Here is an 11,011-nt window from a genome sequence, read left to right on the forward strand (position 1 = left end):
AGTGTAGTAGTACAGTAGTAGTTGTGCCAGTTACTCTACATAATATTTTGCTGAATTCATTCTTGTATTATTATCTCATATGTCTCATTATGAGCTTGATTTGAACGTGTTAAAAGCTAGACCTGAGATTTTTTTCACCAGTTTCTGGGAATAATCTTTTTTGTTGTTGTTGTTTTTACATTATTTATTTTTAGGGCTGTCAATGTTAAAGCATTAATGCACGCAATTCATTTGGAATCAGTGAAGTATTATTAATTATTTTTAACACAAATTAATAACGGCACCAAGTTTGACCCCAACTTCCTCTATAATCTGCCCTGCCTCTGCGCTGCTGGTCAACCTGATGCTCGTGAAAATTCAGAAATCCTTACAACCAAGCTGGGGTGTTCCCCTCAAACATACAAGTATATACTAGCATTTTAATTAACAACACTAATATAAATATAATTGCATTTCACATTTCTTAGATTCATTATTTTATTTACATTTAAATAGTTACTATTAAAACTTCTTAAAAAGAACAAGTGCGATTAACAAATGAGATCATGATTAATCGGATTAAAATTTAAAATCGATTGACAACACTATTTATTTAACATTAGGAACGCCTAACTTCAAACATTCATATAATCAAAAATATGAACTACATTTGGGATGATTTCAATAGCTAATATATTTTTTGTTATGCTGTGACCTATGGAGGCCAGAAGGTCAGAATTATGTAGAAGGTGTGGCAATGAGCTAACAAATTAAATTTACAAATTAATATATTAAGAGATCATCATTACCTACAGATCAATATATACATTTGTGGCCCCAATATATTATATTTTAGATTATTTTTAAAGGTTATTCTCAATGCTATTTACATAAAGACTCATGCAAAAGCATTTACCAGTATAAATAAAAAGGCACACTATTTATGAACAGCTCATTCCATACATTGCAAGATAATTTGCATAATGGCACATAATTTAAGACTTACATTATGTTGTCTTTGCCTTACTAACCATCACTTTGTAATCTTTCCCCCATGCTACTATCAATGTAGATACTGGAAATCTACAACTTGCTCTGCTTCTGAGATTGGTATTTATGTAGGATAAATGCTGTGAAGACAGATCACTCATGGACTAAATTAGAATGATTCATCACTTGTGAAGGTGAATCTCCTTTTTTCTCTTTTTTTTAATCTCCTGGTTCTCTGTCCTGGATTTGACTTGATGTTGTTGTGATGGTTGTGCTTTCTCTTGCTCTAAAGCTGCAGGGTTGGTTTTATTTTTACACAAAATGATGAGATCGAAACAGAACAGAGCCAAGCCTAACACACTGCGGCTCCTCTTCTGAGAGATGCTGGACATTCTACGAAGCTTAACTGCAGGTCCAGTTATTTTTACCTCTGGTTTGGGTCGATAACCAGGCTGCTGGGCTGAGAGAGATCTTGAAGAACAGTGCTCTTGTTTTTCCCATCGCTGTCGGCCCGCTGGATCATTCCTCTTTTCCTGCTGCTCCAGTATATTGAGTTTTCTATCCAGTCAACAGCTAATCCTGAGACTCCTTTCCCCAGTGATAGGAGCTTCTGGAAAGATGAAGCAAACTTAATAAAACAGGAAGTTTCTAGCAATGATGATGAGTAGATTCTTAGAGATTTTATTATATGTGAGTGTTTTACTTTTGAAGTAAAATATATTTTGGCTTTCCATTTCATTGTTTCTTAAATGTATAATAATTAAATGTATAAATGAATAATTAGGAAATAGCAAAAAAGGAGTATAGTTACACTTAAGAGACAATATGCAGGACTAACAGTGCCCAACTAATACGGGATACAATAGCTGTGCCATTGCAATAACGTGTGGGAGAACAAACACACCAGACAGTTCTGGGAGCAGTGTAGAGACATTTTTATAATGTTTATATTTATAATCTTTACTGGTACAAAAAAAGATAAGTTACAGCCCCAGCCGTACCTTTCTGTGAGACCCGTCCAAGTCTGCCCGGCTCAGGACCCCGGTGTGTATGTTTACCCAGTACAGTCTCCCAGCTCTGTAGTGAAAGTCCAGCAGGATGGATTTTCCCACTCCAGACACAACTAGTTCCTGATCACCCCTGTCCAGATCTATACGCAGAATAGTGTTCCTGTGGCCAACCAGCAGGTAAGGCTCTGGATCTGTAAAAGAGGAATACAAATAAACTAAAGTTAAACTTTATTCTCTTATATTTGAATAAATGAACATTTAAATTGCAATTCCATGTGGGTCCTATTCAAGACTTAAGATGAAGCAAACAAACAAGCAAACCAAAAACAAGTATTGGACTGCAATACTATTCAGAAAAAGGATACAAATAACAAGGAACAATTAATGATTCTAAATTTAGACTGATATGGGTAATGTTTAGTGGGCTACACATTCAGAAGGATGTGTAACACATGTGCAATATATGTGTAAAGCTGCAACATGCCAGACATCTCAGCATTGTGTTGTAGAGGTTCCTAATGGAGTCCTGTTATAATATGTCCCATGCTACAATTTTCTCACACAGTTCCTGCAGATTTTGTGGTAGGGGTTGAGTGTCGATAGTGTTGTCGTCTTCACCAAGACAAAAGCAAGACTCGTCACTGAAAATGATCCACTGGCATTATGACTGACTTTATGATTTCCCACCAAGTTTCTTTTGTGTCAGTTGATTCCTTTTGAGTATTTTTGTCCTTTTAAGATTTTTAACATTTTAAGATTTGTCTTTTAAATAATTTTGTTAAGATAAACATGCATAGATGAACAAAAAGGACATAAAGACTTTTATTGATCACTGATCACGTTGTTTCACTTTCTTTAATATAGGGGTCACTATAAAATAGTAATGCCTTTTTTCTGTGGTTAAACACATTTTTTACCCATAAGATAACACAAAGGTTATTGACTTAAATGTATATGACATTAAGGAGTCAACTGTTAGGTTGTAGCAGGGAGAGGACGCAGAAAGCAGATGCAAATACAAGTTTATACATTTAATAAATATATAACAAGGCAAATAAACAGACGTGACTATGAGAACTACAGAATACACTCAGACTGAAAACAAAGAAAAACCTACAACCTAACAGATGTAAAATGTACAAGAACTGACAAACTAACACTGAAAACACACATGGAGGGAGCAGGAAACAGAAAACCCTTGCGGACAGGTAATGAGGGGATGGAGCTCAAATGAACACAGGTGGGAGCACTGAATTCATGGACGGAGACAAGGAGAACACAGAGAGGGCCATGTGCTTAGGAAAGTTAAATACACAAACAGGATGGCAGAAAAAACACAGAGACAGACAGGAGAGACACAGAACAGGACGAGAACAAGATACTAACTTTGTCCTCATTTTACCTTGAAACCTTCACATCACAGGTGTTGCATAATTATGCATGGAAATACTGTTCTTCACAAAAGTATTTATCTGTCTTAAAAGTCTATGCCAGTCATCTTACTGCCAACAAAATAGGACTCTCTGGAGCAGATGAACATGCCTAATACCAGGCATGGGCTAGAGGGGTATAAAGCTCCCAGTATTGAGCGCTGGGGCAGTGGAACTGTGTTCTCTGAAACGATGGAGCTTTGTCCAATACTTTTGGATGGGATGAGTGGAATGAGAAGTTGGAAATGAGAAGGGTCATCCTGACCACACTCACACCCAGCACTTATCATGGAATGCAGTCAATCAAATCCTCGCAGCAATGGTTCTGCTGTAAAATCTAGTATAAAGTCTTTCTTCTGGAATGTAGAGACAGTTACTCCAACAAAAGAAGGGGAAAAGTTTAGAATAATACGCTTAAGATCAGAAGTCTCAATACTGTTGTCCATGTAGTGTATGTTCTACTTGGTGTTTACCCCATGTTGCTTTACCCTAGGAGCCCTGTTAACCCCGCTTAGCTGTTAGCTTAGCACAGTACATGCAGTAATCCTGGCTTTCCTACCAGCAATATATAAACTCAAACAAAAGATCAAACATAGTTTGTGTCCAATGGCTTACGGACAGTCTGTGCTTTCTGGTTTGTACCAAAGACTCTCGGTGAGGATCAGATCTGATGACTAATGTTTGTTTAGCAGTAGATGTTTACTGCCGTGACCTCGTGCTCAGACGTCATTCAGCAGGTGAATTAGCGCTGCCCTCAGACTGGCCCTTTCACGCTTTAATGCGGTGAACTTCGAGGCTGGCGCGGATGCCAGTGGAAGAAAAGCCATTTCCCGGCAACCGTAGCGATAATGGAAGCTTTTCACGTTGAACTGAGGTTACTGAGCAGATTACACAAAGACGCTGCAGCGTTGCTAGGACAGAGGGACAGAGCTCAGAAAACGCATTACAACGTGATGCGACGTTCAATAGCCTGCACCTTCACCAGCTACTGACCCATTGTCTGATTAAACAATGCTGCTTTATTCTGCTCCTGCATGCTTTTCTTATCATTCAGCACATTCTAACAGCTCAGGTTCACTACATACCCAAAATAACTGATTTTATTCCAATACTCCATTAATATACAGACTGGAACATTTTGGAATATTTCAAAACTTTGTCTACTGGATTATAGATTATGTAGAGTACATAACATCAATATCTAGAATGAAATTACAATTGCAGTACATCCAGTATCATCCAGAATGAAGTTCATATAATAATAATAATTATTGCTATAGTAATTATCATAATTTTAGGGACTTTAAAGTAATTAGACAAATAAAAAAACTAACGGTAGAAAGACCCATAAACCAGAAACAACTTAAGGTTTGACAAAGCATCATAAAGGAGGAAACTCAATGTTTGGTGAAGTCCAAAGAATTCAAGACTTCAGGCAGCCATTGCCTAAATAGAATTCTTAACAAAGTATTAAAAAAATGAACATTTTATTTATGACAAGTTCATTTGTCCAATTACTTCTGAGCCCTAGAAATGAGGAGGCTTTCTAAAAAAAATGGCTGCAGTTCCTAAACACTTAAAATGATATTTTTGTTAAATAAAACCTGAAAGTCTACCTACCCCAATAAAAAAATTCTTAAATGTAATGAAGAGGAAGATGGATGCCACGCTGAACTGCATAGAATTTTTGCACCAGGAGTGGCATAAGGTCAACCAAAAGCAGTTGGAAAGACTGGTGGAGAGACATGCTAAGATGAATGAAAGCTATGAATAAAAACTGGGTTGTAATATATTAATTTCTATATATTGATATTAAAATATTGATTTCTGAACTCTTAAAATCTTAAAACATAAGTGTTGTGGTTTGTAAATGAATATGAACTTTGATTGCATTATCTGACATCTTAAAGCACTGCATCTTATTCATTATTTTGACCATTTCTCATTTTATGTAAATAAATGCTCTAAATGACAATTTTAGCTATAATGTTACTCAAAAAATATGTACCCATAAATAGTAAAATGAGAGAAACTGATCATTTTGAAGTGGTCTCTTAATTTTTTCCGGAGCTGTATATCGGAAAACTCCTGTAAAGTATACGCCCATGTGCCGTGACTGAAGTGTAATTAAGGCGGTGGTTAACCTGCTAACAAGAGGCTGAGGGATTGTGTTGGATAATGACTAATCAGAAGGTGCGGGGAGGTCATGTGCTTCTGCTGGTTCGCTGTACTGAGAGATTACAGCACACGGGAGAACTGTTATAATGTATATACGCTATCTTCACTATAATTCACTATAAAGTTTACCTTATCTGCCCAAAAGTATCTCAACACCTGCTGCTCCGGCGTTTCTCCTGAAATCTGCTTTACTGGAAAGGATTTAATAATATAATATAATATTATATTATAATATAATATAATAACATAATAACAGTGTGTAGGAAATTTGCCAGGGGGAAATGGGTTAAAACTTTGCCTATAGTGTGGCTTACAATAAATGAAGTGAAACATCATTTTTGTTTATAACCAATTATAATTGGTAATTTCAGGTATTTTTTGTTTATCTAGATAAAATTACTTTAAAACACAAACAGTGCCAGATAAAAAGTTATATAGTCTTATTTTTACAATAATCAATATTGACCAATGACCAACATTAGAAAATTATGATTAAATTATATTAGATTGATTGATTTGAAGAAGGGGACACATCAGACATCAGCATATTGTCAGGTAAGTGAGTTGTCTTTCCAGGTGTTGTGCTGAATTCTGCTCCCTGCCAGAATTCGACTCCCTTTTAGTGCACAAATTCCTTTTATTTCTGTTTATGATAAAAAAGGTAAGTCTACAGTCATGGTGGATACAGAATCACCTGTTCATCTGTTGTGTCTATATGCAACACGATGCACTGCATGCCAAGTGGAGTCAAATTTTTCTTCTTTTTTTTTGTGATGGTAGCCTGACTCAATTTCCCTTGATTGGTCTGAAAATCACTAATTGTGGAAGAACCATCTAGAACAGTGTTTTCATACTGCAAACAAACCAGATCATGGTTTAGTTAATCCAGACTAAGACTACACCTTTTGGAAGGACCAAATTTTACACCGTTACCTTTTATCCCAGTCACTTTGGTTGAGAGCAAAACAATACATGTATATATGGGTGGGGTCTCCTGCATTGAATGTTAAATGTGATTTTTGCCTCTCTTTAGGACACATGGACAATTTTAGCCAGACACCACCGAACACCATCAATACACCCACTGCACTGTCCACTGTGGGTGGTAACATTAGCCTTTTATGGCGTATTCCCGGTGCACAGGTGTCACTTCAGAAATGGAACGTTCAACCAATTTCACTCACAAGATAGCACCTCATAAATTATACATGTGTGTGCAGGTGTTCCCAAGAAATTCCCTAAGGTTCTTGATCAATTTACATACTGACATCAGTAATATTAGCATTAGTTTGTCCTCATTTACTGCAATAACAGCCTGTAAACCTCTGGCAAGACATTACACTGGACGTTGGAACATTGTTGTGAGGATGGTTTGATTGCATTTAGCCCCATGAGAGTGAGAGCATCAGTGAGAGCGCATATTCACAAAATTCATATTCCTAAAGTTCATATTTATGAAGTTCAGAAATTAATATTTGGTGGAATAACCCTGTTTTTTAATCACAGTTTTCATCCACCTTGGCATGTTCTCCTCCTTGTTCTGATGGCTTGTGATCACCTATCTTCCTCCTGATTATATTCCATAGGTTTTTGTTTTGTTTGTTCCATAGGTTTTTTCACACACAGTAATTTGAAAATGCACACACACTGCTGCTGGATAGCTATCTGGATAGTAGAGACAATTACTCCAACAAGAACCATTTCTAATACACAGTATGTAAGCACTGTCACTCATAACTGTATTAATCTCTCATAACTATATAAACCTCTCATAACTATAAATCTTCTCATAATTAACTGTAGTTTTATAGAACCCAAAACAGAACAAATGTATGATCGCTAAATCATAATCCTATGGTTTAGCAATTAAAGGGCCCTTAAAACAAAAAACAGGCCAAGTGTCCAAATACATTTGGTTTTGGCACAAATCAAATCTGTACATAGTCAAATGCATGGACCAAAACCTACTCACCCACACAGCTCAAGTTTCCTAAAGACCATGCTCGTCCACCCCAGCATGCTGGTGCTTCCGCTGGACTGCAGCAGGTCCTGCCCATCAACAGCCACAGGTGCAGCGCCACCGCCACGGCCGCTAACGTCCCCCAGAACATACCCGATTCAACCTGATTCAATCAACCTCAGCACCAACGGACTCCCACGTTCAGTCCTTCCCTCGGCCACAGCGCCACGGCAACCGCCCGTGACCTCCGTGCATCCTCCACGTGGGCCTCAACATAGGTCAGTAGGGTGATGGCGGACAACAGAGGGCACAATACCCACCGGGGCATTTACATAACTGAGCCAGAGCAGGGCTGAGATGATTCTCCACACCGGGCCAGGCAGAACTGAAGCCCACTGAAGTTTTAGAGAGAGTCTAGAATTTGTCTATAGCCTGCAACACACACACACACATACATACACACTTCCACGCACACACACACTTATACACACTGCAGTCCAGTCCGGCTGTTTTGGAAGCAAAGTATGAAATTCCTGACCGTCCCGTGGTGAATCTGAGCTCGCTCTGTTTTTCCCTCCCACTGTTAAAGTCTCAGCCTGCACTCAGAACACACTAAATACCATCAGTCAGACTAACACACCGCTGCTATAGTGGGGGGAGGGGGGGGGGGGGGTGAAGCCACCATAGCCCACCCTCCTCAGTGTGCGTGTGTGTGTATTTTGTTTTGTTCCAGTTTTTAATAGAAAAATGTCCTGAAAACAAAATAATACTGATTTTATTTTTATGGTCATGGTTTGGGATAAATTTCTAAAGGAAAACATATTAAAACATGTATATTAGAAAGGTATATGCACATTTGCTACATGTTACAGTATAAATGTATAAAATTAATGAAATATCAACTCAAGCTTTTTTACTCAGTAAGTAAAAGTGTAAAGGTAATGGTTTTAAAACTACTAAAAGTATAAAAGAAAGTGATAAAGTATCAACTCAATTCACAGAAAATAAAAAGTGGTGGAATCTTTGGTAAAATGGGAGCTCAGTCTGTTAAAATGATTAATATGGTCAAGTAAAAGTACTGGTTTAAAACTAGCTAAAGTACCGGTATAAAAGTAAAAGTAATGAAGTATCAACTCAAGCATTTTTACTCAAGCAAAAGTGTAAAAATACTGTTTTCAAAACTTCTTAAAGTATAAAGGTAAAGGATTATAAAAGAAAAAATGCTATCAAGGACAAAAGCTTATGCCATGCCATAGGGTCCTATAGAGCATTAACCCACCATAAAATGGTACATGTTTATACTTCTCATCCAACCACAGTCAAATTCCAAATTTTTCCGGGAAGGTTTTTTTGAACAATGAGAAGCTAGAATGAAAACAAGTGGAAATTAATGTATTAAAGTGAAAAGTATAGATAAGCAAAATTTGTACTTAAGTAAAGTAACAAAGTATTTGTACTTCATTACTTGGCACCTCTGTCACCTTCCATACGACTACCAAGAACCTGTATGAAGATTCAGCTGAGTCGAGTCGGTGGTGCACTGTTCTATTGTGCATCTTAACCCTAACCCTAATCTAACCCTTAGTGATTAGTGTTAGGTCCAGGGGTAGACTCTAAAAAAACTCAAACTAAATGTTACTCATCTCCAAACTTCTAGATGTTCAGTGTCTGTCTGGCCTGTGATTGGATAATGTGGTGAGCAGCAGTTTAGCAGTGGAATGGCTGTGTTATTGGGTGAATGACTGGTATAGTGAGATATGCAGCACGTCCCGTTCTCTGGGGAAAAGAACGCCGGCACCAAAACAGAACAACAGCGTCCCTGTCATCCCAATAACTCCGCACAGGAAACGCATCACAATGAATTTACTCACACGCAGCCTCAGCATGCCGAGAGTCTCAGTCTGTTTCACTCATGTGACCTATTTCTGGAAGAAGACGTATGATCAGGGCATGTAGAGTGACCTAAAGTCATCCCAGTATTATTGAACTGAATCTGAAATTCATTTATCAGCATATCAGCATAGGAACTGAATGTAAACTCAATGGACCAAAGTATTTGGACACCTGCTCATTTGTTGTTTACCTTCAGAAATCAAGGGTATTAAAAAAGAGTTTATCCTGCTTTTGATGGAGTCACTGTCTCTAATTTCCAATGAATATGTTTTACTAGATTTTGAATCACTGCAGTACAGATTTTTGATGTTATATAAAATGCTAAATTGCTATAAAATGCCTTAAGCAATCATCTACATACAAGAGTTTCCACCAATATGAAGAGCTTTTAATCAGAATCAAAATTCTCATGGTTCTGTATTTTTATGATTATAGACTATATAAACTATGCATTTTTTGCACTATAAGATGCACTTAAAATAATTTAATTGTCAGGTTTTAAAGAGCAATCTGCTGCCACTCTGGTTTCAGTTTAGTTCTCAAGCACAATTTCTGAAGCAGTATTAGCATTAGCCGCTAATCGCGCTAAGTGCTAGCTCTTTCGCCATTCAGAGGTGAGTATTATCAGCCTGTGGCCTGCTGCTAACCCCAGCTAACACTGCTGAAGCCGCGTTAGCATTAGCCTCTAACCACGCTAAGTGCTAACTGTCCACTGTCCAAACACATACAGCTGGACACAAATATGTATGAGTAAGTGGTGTTATTGTCTTCTTGAGAATGGCCTTAAAACACCCTATTCCCATAAAATTACATGCACAAGAGTGTGAAGCCTCAATTTTCTGCTGCAGACATGCTATCTCTGGGCATGTGGATGTGCCTGGACACACAAACACACACACACACGTTCCTTCCCAATACACTGAAATAAATTATTTGTTGACTTCATTTAAGTCTAATGTAACTAAGTCTTCATTTTTCTTTGACTTAGTTACATTAAGTTTATTAAACTTTAGTTTAGTTTTGTTCACACAACATTTTTTTTATTTTGATTTGCTCAACTGGTTATTTAAAATAGTTTTCTGTTGAGATATTTTGTTTTAGAAACTGGTAAACTGTAGCATCAGTAGCACCAGTGAACAATCACCTTTGACATAGAGAAGGTAACTTGCTCTTACAGCCTATAACAATGAGAGCTGGTAGTAGGGGTGGGCAATATTATATCGTATACAATATATCGTATAGATAGTCTATTATCTACTGTGAAGCTTTAGGTGTATTTATTGTGTAATTTTTTTAGTTCGCAGTTTATATGCATGCACTAAATATTCTGCAATATTATTTGCTCCATTATATTATTTTATGCTATATTATTTATTTTCCCACATTATGATTATACTGTTATACTATTATACTATATTCCTGAAATGAATGAATTATTTTAGTTTTCCTATATCGCCAAGTATATCGTTTTTGCAAAAATACCCTGACATATCGTGATATTATTTTAGAGCCATATCACCCACCCCTAGCTGGTAGCTACTAATTATATATAAAATTCAAATACACACCCA

At 37.1% G+C, this 11,011-nt stretch overlaps 1 protein-coding gene across 3 annotated transcripts in view; it reads right to left on the reverse strand.

Annotated features, from left to right (window-relative positions):
- egf (epidermal growth factor) overlaps nucleotides 1-8,173 on the reverse strand; it is a 36,199-nt gene extending 28,026 nt beyond the window's left edge. For 2 of the 3 annotated variants that reach the window (XM_049484355.1, XM_049484352.1), the window contains exons 1-3: nucleotides 7,560-8,172; nucleotides 1,971-2,170; nucleotides 1,398-1,579 (exon numbers count right to left, since the gene is read on the reverse strand). In XM_049484355.1, coding sequence (XP_049340312.1) covers nucleotides 1,398-1,579; nucleotides 1,971-2,170; nucleotides 7,560-7,698 — 521 coding nt within the window. In that variant the 5' untranslated portion in view covers nucleotides 7,699-8,172. Of the gene's footprint in view, nucleotides 1-1,397; nucleotides 1,580-1,970; nucleotides 2,171-7,559 lie in introns of all 3 variants that reach the window. The other variant, XM_049484354.1, reaches the window with a different exon arrangement.
- Nucleotides 8,174-11,011: the final 2,838 nt, after the last annotated feature.

Source organism: Astyanax mexicanus, chromosome 10 (genome assembly GCF_023375975.1).
Source record: "Astyanax mexicanus isolate ESR-SI-001 chromosome 10, AstMex3_surface, whole genome shotgun sequence".
Classification (NCBI taxonomy): domain Eukaryota; kingdom Metazoa; phylum Chordata; class Actinopteri; order Characiformes; family Acestrorhamphidae; genus Astyanax; species Astyanax mexicanus.